General features: G+C 29.4%; 1 protein-coding gene across 1 annotated transcript in view; it reads left to right on the plus strand.

Annotated features, from left to right (window-relative positions):
• The first annotated feature begins 1,033 nt into the window (after window positions 1-1,033).
• LOC111031877 (LON peptidase N-terminal domain and RING finger protein 2-like) overlaps window positions 1,034-17,548 on the plus strand; it is a 38,909-nt gene continuing 22,394 nt past the window's right edge. Inside the window, exons 1-2 of the mRNA XM_022311989.1 lie at window positions 1,034-1,350; window positions 10,056-10,936. Of these exons, the coding sequence (XP_022167681.1) occupies window positions 10,060-10,936 (877 nt within the window). The 5' untranslated portion in view covers window positions 1,034-1,350; window positions 10,056-10,059. The remainder of the gene's footprint in view (window positions 1,351-10,055; window positions 10,937-17,548) is intronic.

Here is a 17,548-nt window from a genome sequence, read left to right on the forward strand (position 1 = left end):
AAATAGATTTTTGGATAATTTATTATCAAAATGTTTTATATTTCATTTACATGAGTCTTAAGTCTAAGGTATTAATTTATGATTTTTAACTCAAAATAAATACTAAAACTACAATATTGTTATATAAGTTCTAATAATATTACTATCCTTAATACTTAACAATTCACTACTTAGTAGTCAAAGTGAATATGCAGCTGCTCTTGCCCGAAATATTAGTTTTTATTTAAATATTTATTATATGCACTACGATAAACAAAATGATCTTATTACACATTATGATGAGTGATACAAATTTGTATTATGCAATCGTTATCAAAATAGGCTGATTTAACCCTGATCAATTGAGTTAATATAGTTTTATTGTATAATAGTTAAATAGTTTGTTTTAGACAGTGAATAAGGTGACAACATTTTTGTTTCAAAAATAATACTTTTATAGGTTTACAACTTTTAAATTAATTATTTTTCGAAGAAATCCATACGACTAAATGACACCCAATATCAAGATTAGAATTTCACATATTATACATATTTTAGATTCTGGGCGGAGCAATGAGTTGGTTTTAGAATGATAGGTTTTTTACTTGTAATTTAATTTGTTGTTACTTGTTATGTGTTGACTATTTTTATGGTTTAGAGCAGAAAATATTTAATCTTTTATGCGTGTGAAAAAGTGGTAGAAAATTGGATTTAGTTGGTACTTTGGATAGGATGTCAATCAAATATTGCAAAATAATAAAATTTTCTAGCGGAGGATATACTTATTATGTGTATGTACCTAATAAAATCTAGAAGTGACATTGAAAATTGTTTTTCTACTCGGGGGAGTCAGGACGACGTGGGTAGTCGGGAAAATATAACTGAACTGAATAGTGTATAGTGTATATTATTATCTACATTAGATAGGTCGCGGCGTTGCTGTAGAAAATGTATGGTGGTCGTCGGTGGGTAACAAGCCACGGGGAGCGCTAGTAACCGACCGATGTCTGCGAACTGCTAGTTTTCTGCTACTCGGTTGAATGGACTAGTGATAATTTAAATTTTTGCCCGGTCGAGAATGTAATCGTTTCACGAACCAGTTGGCCGTTGGCGTTTCTCGTCGCATGACGTATAGCTCGTGTTTCGTGTTGTAAATATCGTACTGATTTGTTAATACTGTACTCTGCGTCAACAAACTAATCTGTTTTTTATCGAGTTTTAATGATATAATAATAAAAGTGAATTTGTTTAAACACATATACTCGTATTAATTTAAGGAGGTGACGTTTTTTTTTAAGTTTACATCTCCATTGTAAAATAACAAATTTGGATTACAAAATATGTACTCACCCAAAAATGAGAGTGATGACTGTAAGTAAAATCGAAATATACAATTTTTTACCACACTATATTAATAACATTTTGTTTTTTTTTTTTAAATTCTTGTCCACTGTCAAAAATTTAAAAATACCAATAAGTATTAATGTGGTTCGAAGTGTTTGTTCTACTGTGTAAAATTTTGTGATTTACATTATTTAAGTAGTTTTCTGGAAGTAGTTTGGACAACATGACGTTCTAATTTATTAATTATCATCTTAATTATATTTGCTTGCTAAAATCGGACAATAAATACATAATAGCCCCACTAAAATTAAAATATAGTTGTATATTATTTCGATATTCGTTTAGACCAGTTTAACCAAAGATTGCTCGCATAGTATTCTAAAATAATCGGTGAATTAAAATATTTTTCCTTTGTTCCCTTATTAAGCCTTGATCCTACTATGGTTTTGAGTAAAGGCTTTAAAAAATCATTACTATCCCAATTTACGTTTCACCTCTTAGTAGATTTTTACGATATCATTATAAATAGTAAGCTATTAGCTTAATTTTAAGGAGTTCAATCGTTCATCTTTATAGTGTAAAGGTACAGCACCTTTTTTGTATAAAGTCATCTAATTTATAACCAAAAAAATGTACGGCTTACATGCGATACTAAAGATTCTCATGACTAATATATCAAGTGGTTTAGAAATATCAATAAAAACGACACCTGTTTTCAGATTACTTTGTTTTTATTATTGTTGTGTACTTTGGGGGTGGCGAAAATAAATATTATATTTACCATCGTCGATTACATTGGTATAGTATATAAATTATGTAATTGTATCATGTTGTCGTGTATTATACTCGACAACATATATAAGTGTTACGGGTGTGACGATAATACGCGGGCGCGAGAAAACAAAATAGGGTCTTTGATCACAAAATTATCATTGCGTAACGTCAGCGTTAATAATACGTTTACCAGGAGTTTGGGAAAATAAAATTAGTGTCACTAAATAATAACCGTGCAGGAAATAAATTTTCGAAAATCGTTTCAATAATACAGCGACCCGAAATCACGGTGCGCATCGAGGGTGTTGGTGTTGTCGTGGTAGTTGGTGAGGGTGGTCGTGATTTATGAAATATCGTATTATAAATGATGGCGATGATGTACCTGTTTCATATTATAAGCTGCAAGAGGTTTTTTGGTGTGCAAAGATTGCGTGCTAGATTGAAAAAATTTTTATTCGTTTTAAAATCGTCGACACCGCGTAATCATATTATGATATATTATATATTATACCGATATCAATCGCCGTGTGTGTGTGTTGGATTACGATTTTTCGCTGGAGTTTAATCGCATCGATTGCGTACATATATAATAATATGTTAATGAGGCGAGCAGGACGTGTTGCACCCGTGGTGCATGTGGCATATCACAGCTCTATAGTTACAGTATAAAATATAATTTAATATTATACTCGTGGCGGCAACGTGTGTGAGTAACACCACGATATGTTTCGTATGAGAAAAGTGTGTGGTGGAAATCGTTGGAGGCCCTCGTTCTGCGTGACATAATAATATTGTGTTTTCTTCCCGAGACGCTTATCATCATTTAGAGAAAAAAAATTCGAAAACATGAATTTGTGTCCACATGAAATTTTGGTTATATAGATACACGACCGTCGCGAGCACGCGACGGTGACGACGTAACTCTTCCGATATTTGAATTCGTAACCATTCAATCGGTTGGTGTGTGCGTGCGGGGGGGGGGGAGGAGTTGGTCTGGGTATAACCACTCATATTGTAGCCCGCCCGCCGGCGAAATTATAAAATACGATTGCCATAACAATATACACATTTATAGTATTGTTTCGTTGGGAAATAGCCTCGTCGTTATTTGTGGGCAAGCGCACTGTAGAAATAATAATAATAAAATATATGTACGAAAAATAATACGTAATACGTAAGGATATCATTCGGATAAAAACCTTGATCTTGATGGTTGTGAGTTCCTGTGGGATCACTGATCAGAACATTTACTATAATATATATTACTGCTCTATTATGTGAACCACTTATATATTAGGTACATACCAATACATGATATACTATAATATATTATATATACCTATTACCACATAATACCATATAATGGTAATTATTTTTCTCTCCTGAACCCCGCGCGTGGGATAAAACTAATTGTATTTGATTACGTACCTCGTGAAGCAATTTATCGAAACTTATTATGTAATTAAAATTATATTTTAGCAGATATAACTGTAGTTGTGGTATAGCTAAAGAACCGATACTAGCTATTATGTTATTATTTCATGTTTATGATATCAACTATTTTTTTTTAAATAGTTATAAATATATTATGTATGTATAAGAATATTATAGCTGTGAATGTTTATATTGTATTATAATAATATTATTTGTAAGATTTAACAGAAAACCACTGCATGAATAGTATAACTTTCCTAGCACACATTAGTCCAAATCGTTAAAAAATAATAGATCGTTCAACTGTTGTTAAACTTACCTAAAATCTGTAAACTAAAAAAAAAATATTATTTTATACTATAACAGCACTTTAATATCATTAATGAACAGGTATTAGAAGATCTAGTCAGTTGCATTTATCAAAAAGTTACTCATTTTTATTCAAAAATGTTAACCACAATTTCGCAATTTATTTTACGTTTGCAATTTATTCCTGGGACGAATAAAAGTTAAAACTGTTTAATATTATGTTTTTTTTACACAGACCAATTTATATTTATAAGCTGATGTAAGTGATGCACCAAAATGTTTTTAAAATACAATTTGAATGTCTTCGTGGTCTACATTAAGTCGATATAATATAATATTATATACTTATGCTTACCGTGTATTATTATGTTTGCAATTAAACATATTATTTATTTACTTTTCTTTAGATTTTAGTTACGAAGAATTTTTATTAATTATATTAATTTTATAAATTAAAAAAAAAAAATTATTAATAAAAATTCTAACTAAAATACAATTAACTTAAAAATAATTTTATTAAAACAATTAAAATGTCGTATGCATCACTATAATAATTATTAGTATCATTTTTTATTAGTTGTTCAGAGTAATACAAGGTTTAAAAATGTACAGTTACTACAGTTTATAGTAATAGTCATTTGTGTGATTTTTGAACGATTGCGGTCCATTACCTAGATATGTTCAATTTATCCATTAAATGTTACTTGAATAAATAATTCATGAAGAACTGTGAACTTTTTTCTATTTTAAGAATTGTTTTAATTATTTGTATTCATAAGTCAATTGACATTTTAAAGACTCTTCATCTAATCGTTGTTCGTCTCAATAAAACAATTATAATTAATGTGTTTCCTAAGTACACAAATAACATCTTCGAACAATGCTTGAAACGTTAATGCTTATAATGATAAGAATGATACTATAATTTACTGTCAATTATTTGTCCAGAGTTCATCAAACTGGTGCAAAATTGCATAAAGGGCTACGTTTAAAATGTTTATCAAAATAACATATTATTTCTTTACATGGTCATAATTTTGACAGATCATTATAATACAGGTTAGTGGTTAGTGCTTAAAGTAGTTGTTCAATTTGTATTTTAAACTAGAATCTCTTGTTTAAGTTTAAATACTTCAGTGTAATTTTTTTAGTTGATATGTACTTTATATATTCAAATGATTTTGTGAGTCTTAAATAGTTGACACTTAATATAAAGAAAACATTGATAACTGTTAAGATATTGTGGTAAAATGGTATGACGGACTAAAGTTCTTGTTATGTTTTTGAGCTTATTATACAAATATCTATGTACGTTTGTGGAACTTTGAGATTGACGTTAACTGACTATAATAATTCACACATGATTTGATGTTATACCTACACGGATACACTATTATTTTTATCACAAGTTGAAATGTTTAAAAAAGTATTCATTTAATATATTTAAGTTATTAAATATTATAAGACTATATTGTAAGCTGAAGAAAATATGATTTAATATTTTTTTAATATACTTACAAAAATATATATAGGGTAGGTATATTTGTCTATATATTGTTTCAAGGTAATAATAAAATAATTTTCTTCCTCAAACATACCAATAAGTATTATATTTTTTTTATGAATACTCATAATTTAAATAGTTCACAATATTTTTTCTGATAGTAAATAATAGCTCTTTAAACAAATTTAGATGAAAATTCTTTGGATTTGACTATTAAATAGCGCCTTTAATTGTTAAATGTACTTGGTGTATCGTGTTTTGTTATTGGGTATATCCTACCTAATAATAATTTAAAAAAATTACATTTGCTCTTAACGCTATTTACTAATCTTCATTATATTCGAAAAAATATAATCAAATGTATTTTACTGTTAACTATCTTTATCGAGTGATAAGGGAATTATTAAAATGCTTATAATTTCTTTATATTATCGTAGAATACCTATTATTAATTGTTGTTACCCAATTTTGTAAAAAAATTTCCGATTTCATAAAAAACAATCAAAAAGTAGAAATAATTTAATTCAAGACTGCAGTCTCGATGAAAAAAAATAGATTCTTTACGTTTTTAGATAAAATAATTTCATCATGTAAATTAAATGATAGGTTTAATTTTTTCGTTTAATTTGTGAAGTATGTATTAAGAAAACCATGTTTATGCTTTCTTACTCATTTCACGTAGTAGGCAGGTACTTATATCAAATATTGATAGTTAAAAATGTAAAAATATAAATCACAGTAGGTATGTAAACAAAAAGTTTACGCTTTCCTCTATTGGGTATTTTTAAGATAACAAAGTATCGCACCCTGGCTATCTAACAATGTTTCAAAAAAATTATACTAAAAAAAAAAAAATAAAAATATATTACATCAAATATCCATTACATCTTTGATAAGAATCAAATACCTAAGACAAGTTTTGATTTACCTATATATGTATTTACGAGTTAAAATGTTTAGAAAAATTATTAACCATAAACTCAAAAACCCAGTACATACATATTTTATATAAGTTGATTCATCAACTGTGCTCACCCTTTTTTCATTCAATTATGCAGTTATTCAGAATCTGATATTTAGATTTTTTTTAAATACTAAAAAGATTTAAAACTTTTACATTTTTGAGATTTGTTGTTATGTGGAGATATAAGCTTATGTTATTCAAACAAGAACGCTTATTTTTGTGCAAACTTTGACGTATCAGAATCAAAATTCGAAAGGATAGTTTTTGAGTTATTCAATTTATAAATTATATACACTATTGGAGTATATAAACTATATAAGTTATTTTTATTAATCCATCAACATTTATAATTCTTAAAAATGGTACAAGTATTATAAATATTAAATATTGGATACAATATTATTACATCTGTTTTAAACATTTAAATATCGAGAATTCCAAAGTCAATATTTAACTTAATTCGAACCTTATAAATATTTGGTGAACATTTCAATTCTACGGTTTTTATTATTATATTATAAAGTTAAAAAAAAATTAATTTAGTCAAAAACCGGGTCTGCGTTAAAATTAACCGTTTTTCTAAATTTTTTGTTTTTTGTTTCCGGGATATTTTAAAAAGGACTAAGAATTTTTTACTTTTAACCTAAAAAAAGTTACAACTAGGTTCAATTTTCTAGTAAAAACCTTCTTCAATGAAAAAAACCTAAACATCTTTACTGCTTCTTAGTTTTTGCCAGATAAACAAAAAAAAAACATTCATAATTATTCATTTATTAATAATTATATACATTCAAGCCCTGCCCAGAATCTCGAAGTATTTACTATTTTGAATTAGGTATTTGTTTTTAGTGGTATAGGTACATACTGTACCACCTTGAATTATATGATGCTAAAAATGTACTTTAAAATTTCCACTCTGTATTATTTATAAGAGTATAAGTATAGGAATAGGTATGTTATTCTTCAAACAGGTAAATATTAATAGTTGGTAATCGTCGAGGTTATGAATTTTCAATTTTAGTTTATTCATTGGTTCTCAAAATATTTTTTGATACTCTGCTGATATCTTTAAGTAGGTAACTGCTAAATACTAATGGAGAATTAAAAATTGCAAATAATTATAGAATATCTTGTTTACGTCACTGATAATTCTAATGGGTAAAGTGGGGCTATATATGGCTATCCACGAACCTATCGTACATTTAGTGAGTAAATGGTAAAAAAAAAAAAACTAGAGAATCGAGTATATACTACACGCCGTACAACCCAGTACCCCCCCCCCCCACACACACACACATAATACACCACTGGGTACACTGTAACTATACCTAAATGATTAATAAAAGTGAAAGTGATAATATTTTGTAAACATAATTTGGTAAGGTTAGATTAGATTCAACTACTCGCATAATACAATATACATAACAAATAGGTAAATGGAATGGGAATTTGGGTTTTACACGTTAGGTAAGTACCGAAATATTGAAAAAAATTAAATACCACTCGTGTCTGTGTGTTCTACTCGAGATAGGGCGTCAGAATTACCGCTATATATGATATGATAGTAAGTAGGTGTATCTAAGCACGGCAGTCCGCAAAATATGTTATAATATTATAATCGTAAATGTTCTTAAAAACTTGTGATCATCATCTCGAATAATGACTATTCTATGGAACGGATACTATACTGTAACTATTATAACTACTATGGATTGATAGAAAATTGGCTGCTGCAATGTATAGAATAATATTCGTAAGCATAATATACTAGTATAGATACCTACTAGTAGTCATTTTTAACTCTATAGAGGATTTTTACTCTAAAAAAAGTTTATTTACCAAGGGAGGATGTACTTACTTAATACGTTGATTTTTATGTACTATTAAATAGTCGGGATGGTACATAATAATATTATATTGTATTTTAATACTAGGTATTTCGTAACAGTCACAGTTATGTTGTGAATCCACACCGTGCGCAATTGCAAAAACAAAAAAAGAGGGATTGTAACTAGGTGGTATACGTTTGCAGTGTCTCAATAATAATAATAATAATACATAGCTGGCTACAGAAATGACCTAATAACATTCAATCGTGCCGTCATTACGCACTCAGACCCCATTTCATTTCAATCGTTTGCGTATAATATAATATTATTATAATTTACACAGAGTCGCAGGAATCATAACATATCACTTTTTAGATCTCGTTCTGGTGATTTATGATTCATAAACATTTTGTGTGTTCATTATACTCACTGTTTACATAACGAAATTAAAAGTGCGTAATACGAAATTACAAATTTGTACAACTTTGTAGTGGGTGTTCACTTTTCGTTGTGCAATTTCGTACATGCTGAACAAAAAAATTACGAATAATAGGTGTTGAATCTTGTAATACCTACACTGCCTGTTTTTATGTGTATGGGGTGGGTTATTTATTATATGAACTATCCCTATACCATCCCATTTTCAGTCGAACAATTTGTTTGTTGTTCGTAGGCAGTATATCGGTAAACTGTCTGTAAAATTTTAGTTCCGTCCGTAAATTTCACATAACTCGATACAATATATATTCAAATAATCAAATGTCAACATTATAATATTATTATTATTATTATTATGGTACCTATATATCACGTGGACTATAATTACTTGTAATGGGTATTAGGCGTTTAAAAATTGCAATGAAACAAAAATGTCAATAATTATCTCCTAAAAAATAAACATCCAGTGTTTGTCTATGGTAAATTAGTAAAATTTTATTCCGGCGATCGTATGTACTCAAAATAAGTAATAACATAATATGTTTTAATAAAAAAAAAAACGATCGTACTCTAACCCGACGATAACATGCACGAGCTTATGCGATTGTGTCGCGTGTGTGTACGTAGATTTTATGTCATTATGTTCTTGTAAACATTTCTGACTGGTTCTGCCCGTGTTACGTAACCTGTTAATATATAATAATAATGCGACTAAACGGAACGGCGTGTCTGTTGAAGTGTAGGGAGTGGGCGGCGGGCGCGCACACTCGCTTGCTCTCTGTTGCTACGACAAGAATTGCCGGTCAACCAGTAGGAACGAAAGAGGGAGCGCGGTGCACACGTGCTTTACTTATGAATTTACGGTTGGTCATGTATCGGTTGGACTGGTTTCGTGCAACAAAAATATAAATAATAACCTAGCATACATATTTTAATATATATGATATACATTAATTTACAAACTATGATCATCGGAGTCGTCATCAAATAATTTTGGAAATAAATAATAACGTACTCTAGAGGGTCAATATTCTATGATTTAAACGGAGGGAGAAAAAATTAACTGATCACATTCCCGTATACGATGATACGGATTCGGAGCAGATGCCATATTATTTAATACTTAACATTATGTAAAACACCCAGTCGAACGCAGTTGCCCGTGACGTTACGTTTTAGGGTTAGGTCAATACCTATTTAATAATAAATTAGCCATATGTCTTCTGATCCATAGCTCATAGATATTTTATAAAGTAGGTTATATAATAGATCGAAAATAATTTTTTTTTTCAGTCATGTAGACATACTACAATGTATACACGAACTTACTTGAACAATTTTAGCTATAATAGTTCTAACATAAAATGCACTTGATCGACAATATTGTGTTATCATTTTTGAATTTAATCATAACAGCTATTTAAAATGAGATGTTATTCAATACGACTAATGGTGTTTGCGTGTTGTGCCCTGTTCACAGGTTAATGTCGTTCTTCATTCAAGAGGTAGAAGTTAGCATAAATGATTTTATGGCCAAAGTGGTAGCAAACGACAAGTTCTCCGGTCTATACATCAGTACGTATGGCGGCGGTGAACCTGTTGCTCTCCATCAGGAGCAACAGCAACAGCAACATCAACAGCAACAGCAACTGCAACTGCAGCAGCAGCAACAGCAGCAGCAGCAGCAACAGGAGGGACTGCAGCAGATCCGAAATGGCAGCATCGATGTCGGTTACGACAATTTGGAAGCGTGCATCGCGTACGCCGATTCGGTGGCCAAGTGCGGCCGCGTGTGCGAATCCCTGGATCTGTACGCCCGGTGTTTCCGGGTGGGCCCTCTGCCCGCCGACTGCCTGTGGCACGTGACCTCGGCCTTCCTCGATCTGATCCGACAGCAGTTCGACGACTCCCAGGCAAGCGAAAAGTTTTCGTCACCGCCACCACAGTCACTACAACAACAACAACAACAACAATTTCTACAGCATGCGCACGACGACCACCAGGAACGCCAAAGCTACATCCACCACCACAACACTCGCCACGACCATCAGCAGCAACAGCCCTGTCCGTTCGTCTGCTGCGTCTGCAACCTGGTGCTCCGAGAACCGGTCACGTTGCTGTGCGGTCACACGTGCTGCCGGAGGTGCGGGGATGGCACCGCCTGCAAACCGTTAGTGTGCCACAAGTGCGGCATGCGCACGCCATTCCAGCCGCACGTAGACGTACTGGTCAAGTCGTTGGTCGAGAAACTGTGGCCAGTGCAGTTACGGGCCTCCGAGCTGCTGGACGAGGGCAAGGCCTTGTACAGACAGGGCAAGATCCACTCGGCTCTCATGAAGTTCAACCAGTCATATTACACTGGTATGAAAACAGATTTTTACTTATTTATTGTTATATGTATATGATAATCAATCTACAAGCATTTTGAAAAGTCAGTTACCATATATTATAGTTCACGATGAATACAGTGTGAATATTATAGTGCTGTAGTATATAACCTACATGGTATTATAATGGTAAAGGGGAGATCGTTAGTCGAAAAGGTTGTTGTAACAGAAAAGGGAGGTTTCTTATTTTTTTTTCTGTACCCACTATCAATAATATCTATATTATGTTAATCTGTACCCTGCAATGATAAGGAATTTTAGTGTGATTTATTTATTTATCTGTATGGAAAAGATACCATTGATTTATGTACTTATACTTATATAGAATTATAACGTACCAGTTAAGGTAAAATGTTAGCAGTTACTTTAATACATCGTATATTCGTATGAGTGAACAATAAAATTAACAATTTACTATATGCCTGTATATTACGATATATATTACGCTATCATAAAGTATAAACTAAGAAAAATAAATTATAACCGTTAAGGTTATATAACATAATATTTAAAAAGGGGGAAAGTAGGTAACTACTCTGTTGTACTGTATGAGTCTTACCACGCCAATGAGTAGGTCACTGTAGTAATGGATGCATTAAATTTGAATTCAATGATAAAGTATTGAAAACGAAAAACGATTCTGAATAAGGACGATCTGTCACCCTATTATCATATAAATATATTGCTATTAATTGGAATATTGTAGTGATTTATTTTACTATTCATAGAAATACATGGCATAAGCTATAAATTGGCGATAGCATTAAATTAATCTAAATGTTTTGAAAATGCCACAGTGCTTATAACATAATATAATAATATATATAAAAGTTTTAAACACCAACGTAAAATACTTTTAAATTACAATCAATTAGCTAAAATATTTGTTTTTCGTTTGAATATCGAATTCCGTCCAAATTTGAACTTCAAGTATCTAAAAACAATTCAAATTTGTACATTTTATTTTAGATTTTTTTAGTTACAGTATGAACTACGTACTTACTATACTTCGTATACAATTTTCAAGCTTTTTTACGGAGCCAAGAAAAATTGATCGATTTATCGGAAAAAAAACTAAAAAAATTGACAAATGTCTATATAGCTCAAAAAGCCTTAGGATCCTTAAACCTCCCATTAATACGCATCTGTTATGTACATAAAAACCATAAAGGAACGTATATCATTGTAAAATCAATACATTAGCTCTGAATCTAAAATAATAATAACAACGTATTTCATATTATTTTCATTAGGTAGGTTGAAAAAAACAAACATTTTTTTCAATTACAGAATTACTAACAGATATATACTGATATACGAACTATCACAGGAGGCATTATGGTATAATTAGTAGTCGTTTTAGGTATTAAAAATGTATCCTTATAGTACTTTACTACTCATCTACTTAAAATATTTAATTAAAAAAGAAAAATAAAAGTTTTTCTATTAGAGGTAGACAATCTACTTTATTATTTAAAAGTCTGAATAACAACATTAAATTAAAATTAGATTTTAATTATATCTGCAATTTTATAAAGTAGACATTATTTAAAAATGTTAAAATACCATTAAAATTTAAACGAGCGGGAAATTATTCTCTAAAATTCAAGGATATAATACTTTAAAATGCATTTTTGATGGATTCAATACTGTGATTTAGAGTCATTATAACACCGAATGAGAACTGCTTATTATAGTTGGTAACAACTTATGGAGATGTTTATGGCTTTCATTGCTGATACATTATTATACACATCTTAAAGAAGAAGCATATCAATATTACAAATAGAGTAGTATGATAATTGATCCGATGAAAAGCGAATATCCTTGTAAGCTTAATACCTATAAAAATACATTTTAGATTGTGCTTTAAGAATATCAAAAACATTTTTTGAATCGCTGAAAGTAATTTTTAACATTCGAGTTCTAGTTGATTTATCAAGGTGATAACACCTATAATGAATTTACATTTAAACCCATTTTATTAAAAACTAAATTTAGTCGAACGTTATGAAATTAAATGTTTGAGTAGTATTAGCATCAACTGAAAATGATATTAAGGGCTTTATAAATTATTTATAACTTATATCAGTTATTTTGTTGACGAGAACTAGCTTATTTTTTTGATTTGTGTATTTTATTTTCCAATTCCGCAAATTTGCTAGTTAGATTAGTATATTATTAGTATATTATAAGCAATCATAAATTCATCAAGATTTTATGAAATTTCATTAAATCGTTAAGTATGTAAATTGTTTAGATTCACCTTGTTCATTCGAACAACAAATAACATAATTTATACATTTTGACTAGCTTTTCATTTAGTTTAGTGATTTATTAGTAAGGGCTTGTTTTTCTTCCATAATATTGTTAAGTTGTAATCTGCTTAAAATAGTGTAGGTATTGATTATTGAATTAAACAGCGATATTAGAATTACCTATTTAAAATACGAGAATGCACAACAAAATGTAACTAAAACACGGTAAATCAGCAACCAATATGCGCCCAACTATCCAATATCCAATTCAACGATACAATTTATACATATTAAAATTTTTTGTATATTATAAATATGTGTATGGGTTTGTCCTAAATGAAGGTCTCACATATCTATAAATATAATATATATTATAGTTATATAATTTTATGAGCCAAAATAAAATTGTTTGTGAAAAAAAATGTAAATACTCTGTAGTGTTGTTACATACGTAAAATATTATTATCTAATTCAAGCTACAGTAGATAATAATTAATAATCAGTGGTGGTTATAATCTACAAATTGGTTAAATTATTTTTTTGTCCATTTTAACTTAAAACAACGCTTAAATTCTTATTTTACAAAATGTTTGATATAAAATAAAGATGTAAATTGTTGCTTTTTAGTCATCTGTATAGACTCCTTGATTCCTATAATTATTTATTTATTTTATCTACCTATTCTATTATATATCCACACTGAAAATTACCCTAATTATTTTTATGAATATTTTTTAATGAAATATTGCGGAAAACGTTAATAGTGTAATAAAACAGAACTATGCACAAGGGAGAATAATTTAAAGCTTAAAAACATTGTGTAATCAAATTTACATTATTTAAATTATTATTACCGATGCCGACATAACACATTGTATGAGATATGGAGAACATAAGTCGTAACATTTAGGTATATTATTGTACATACGTAGTTATGGACGGTAGACTGGTAGAGATATATAAATAAATATACCTAACAATGTACCTAATAATATAGGTCCTAACTGTTATCTTTGAAATAGAATCTTATCAAATAGATTCACTAAATTGTTACAAATTAGCAATTTTTTAAGAAATGAGACGTAAAAACATTTACATTTGAAACAACTTAAGCTTTACAATATTAGGACTTTATTTTGTACTTCGTGGATCGTGGTAGACTTTGTCTACTACAACAAAACATGTTACTGATTAAATATAATACATTGTATTACTTATCCTTTATATTATTTTAACTTATGTATATATTTGTGTTGGGTAAATACTTAACTACTTGTTCCGTACTTGCAAACATCGTTTTTTGGAGGAATAGCCTTGAAACACCTGAGCTAAATTGTCGAGGCAAACTGCAAATCCAATGTACTTAATACAATTTTGTTAAAATTCACATTACCCTCGGATTTTCGCAGCGTTGCAAAAATATAATTTCCTATTATATAGGTAATCATATACGCGTATATATATTATAAATATAGGTTCAATAGAGTATGGCTGAAGCTTAAAAATAAATCAAGTAATTATAATGTTATATCGATAATATTTATTTACTAAAATGTGTTTATATTATCCATTGGGTACCACTCTTACTAATTTGTTCTATTGAATTGTTTTTGAAATAAAAACAAAATGTAACTTATTAGGTACCTATATATCCTATAATTAAATACTGCAAGTATCCAATATCCATATGAATTTCTGCTCCTCTATCAATTTCCTATTTTAGATGATGATGTTTGGGCGAATGCAAAAAATAAAAAAAATTCCATGTTCTGAATGAAATTTTCCAAAAATTAAGACTAATTTATTATAATTAAGCTTATAATTATAATAGGCATTTGACATTTTTTATTATTTTTTTAATGTGTTGATAAACATCTTTGGTCTCTGTCAAAAACTTTAAAATGTAGTACAAGGTTCTACCTAAGTTATTCTTAAAGCAATTTAAAAATATTTAAAAAAAATACACAATATAATTATTATATTATTATATTACGCACATTTTTTTTAAAGTTCAAATTTCGGCAAAATTCGTAAAAATACCGAAATTTTTTATCCCGTATTCTGAATCTACAATTATAATAATACAATGTTGGATCCCGATGACCCATTTACGTAACACTCTATTAATAGGATGTAAACATGTCATAATACATATTATTTTGTGTGTCAGCTGTATATACATCGTATATAAAATATATACATAACGGTGTACATATGAATATAACATACACGAGTGCACTGGCGCGTAGCATCTATTTGTAGTACCTATCTATGTGCAAGAGAGTTCCAAAAAAGCCAATAGGCTCGTCTGCGCGAATAAAAATAAGCCACGTAATCGGATCGGACATTGGCAAAGGCGGCACAATATAATAATATACGGCGTAACGATTTCGGGTGAAATCTATATAGTATTACTCATACTATACCTATTGTAAATCTATTCTGCTTACCATTTTACACCTACTCAAAGGTTAAGGTTTACTTGGCCAATGTTTATCCATTACTGCCACTACTTTGCATTATGATATTATTTATTATGTATGCATATTAGTATATTACATGTAGGTACCTGCGGTTATCGTATATAAAATGTAATAGTTATACTATAACTATATAGTTGGTAGTTACATTACATGTATTATATGCGTTCTAAATATACATACACATATTATATAAAATACAATTTCGTGATGTAGCTCAGTAGTGGCCATATAGATTTAAAACCTATAAAAAGATATCAGTTGGTGGGCAGACCTTTTACGGGAGACGAAAGATGCGCATTAAATTTTGTATATTCAAATATTATATTGTTTACTCTATTGCCACGAGTATGTACGACTAACGTCTAATGTATTATTAGAAACGAGCTGTACAAATAACGATATTTGAAAAAAAGTCTTAAAATATTCTAGACACCTTGTACTATAAACAAGTATTAACATGTACTATATAATATACTTAATACTATTATACTTAAACGTTAGAATTAATTCTTTTGGTAGTGTAATACCTAATAGTGGTTTTTTGTTGTTGTTGTTTTATTACTTTACCTAATCTTTGATGTACGTATGAATTGATATTCAGTCTTACAAAATAATGTAGGTAATATAATTCGTAGATGGGGTTTTTGTAGATATTTTAATTTGTTTCAATAAATCATACATATTACATATACCTACCCGGATACTGTAAAACTACTGAGTAACTAGTTATGACTATAAGGAAGGGGTGTTATTGGGGTAGAGGGTATGGTGTACTTATGCACCCCTATTTTTGTCTGTGTCTTATTGGCCTAACATTTACAAACGCTCCAACGGCTGATGCATAAATGTTAAAATATATTATAAAAACCATAGTATATTAATATATGATATTGAGGTATAGTGTACATTTATTATTTAAAAATGTACCTACATTTGGTATGCATGACAAAAGCTAATCCAACTTTATAACTCATCAACCCCATATATATGCCATGCATGCATAAACTATATGTATTTACTAAGTTGAAAAGAATGGCCTGATGATAAAAGAAAATTTGCTTACCTAAATTTTGACAACCTTAAAAAGAACCTCAAATGGAGCTACTGGGCAAGGGTGCAGTGGTAAAAATTCAGGGGGGGGGGCATGAGAAAAATCTATTTTGTGATAATAGATAAGTGGTTGGGCTGGAATTTCAATGTATTGGTACTTTGCATTTTTTTCATTAGTGGTATTATTACTAGAAATATGATACTGGTTTTGGTGTGAATCTGTTTCTGTTTATGTTGAATGGAAAAACTATTTTGCATTTTTAGAATTTTCGATTAATAAGGGCATTTTTGACTTAGGATATTCATGACATTTTATACGTAAACAGATTCTAATGAAATTGTATATAATATACATTATATTCTACTATGAATAATGCACAAAATGTATCTATAATCTTGTATTTTAAATTTCGTATAACTAATAACATTGAAAATTCCCACCCCTACTGATAAGAGTATACAATTCTGTTAATATAAGTTGACGAAATATATTATCACTGACTGTTATCAACTTTCAGGAAAATATTGTGGTAAACCGATTTTTATCCATTATAAAGAAAAAATATTTGACCTTATTGATTAAAAAATCAAATTATGCCCCCCCCCCCCCAAAAAAAATAGTTATATACAGTGCAAATAAATTTTTTTAGCTTTTTTTTTTTTATTAAAAGAATAATTACAATCTATACAAACATTTTATACAATAAGTAATTTTAGCTTAGAATTAAAAATCATATGGTAGAGTTGTTTGAGCCGTATATTCTCTAATATGTGCAATATTGCGATATATATATG

Source organism: Myzus persicae, unplaced genomic scaffold, assembly GCF_001856785.1.
Source record: "Myzus persicae strain clone G006 unplaced genomic scaffold, MPER_G0061.0, whole genome shotgun sequence".
Lineage (NCBI taxonomy): Eukaryota > Metazoa > Arthropoda > Insecta > Hemiptera > Aphididae > Myzus > Myzus persicae.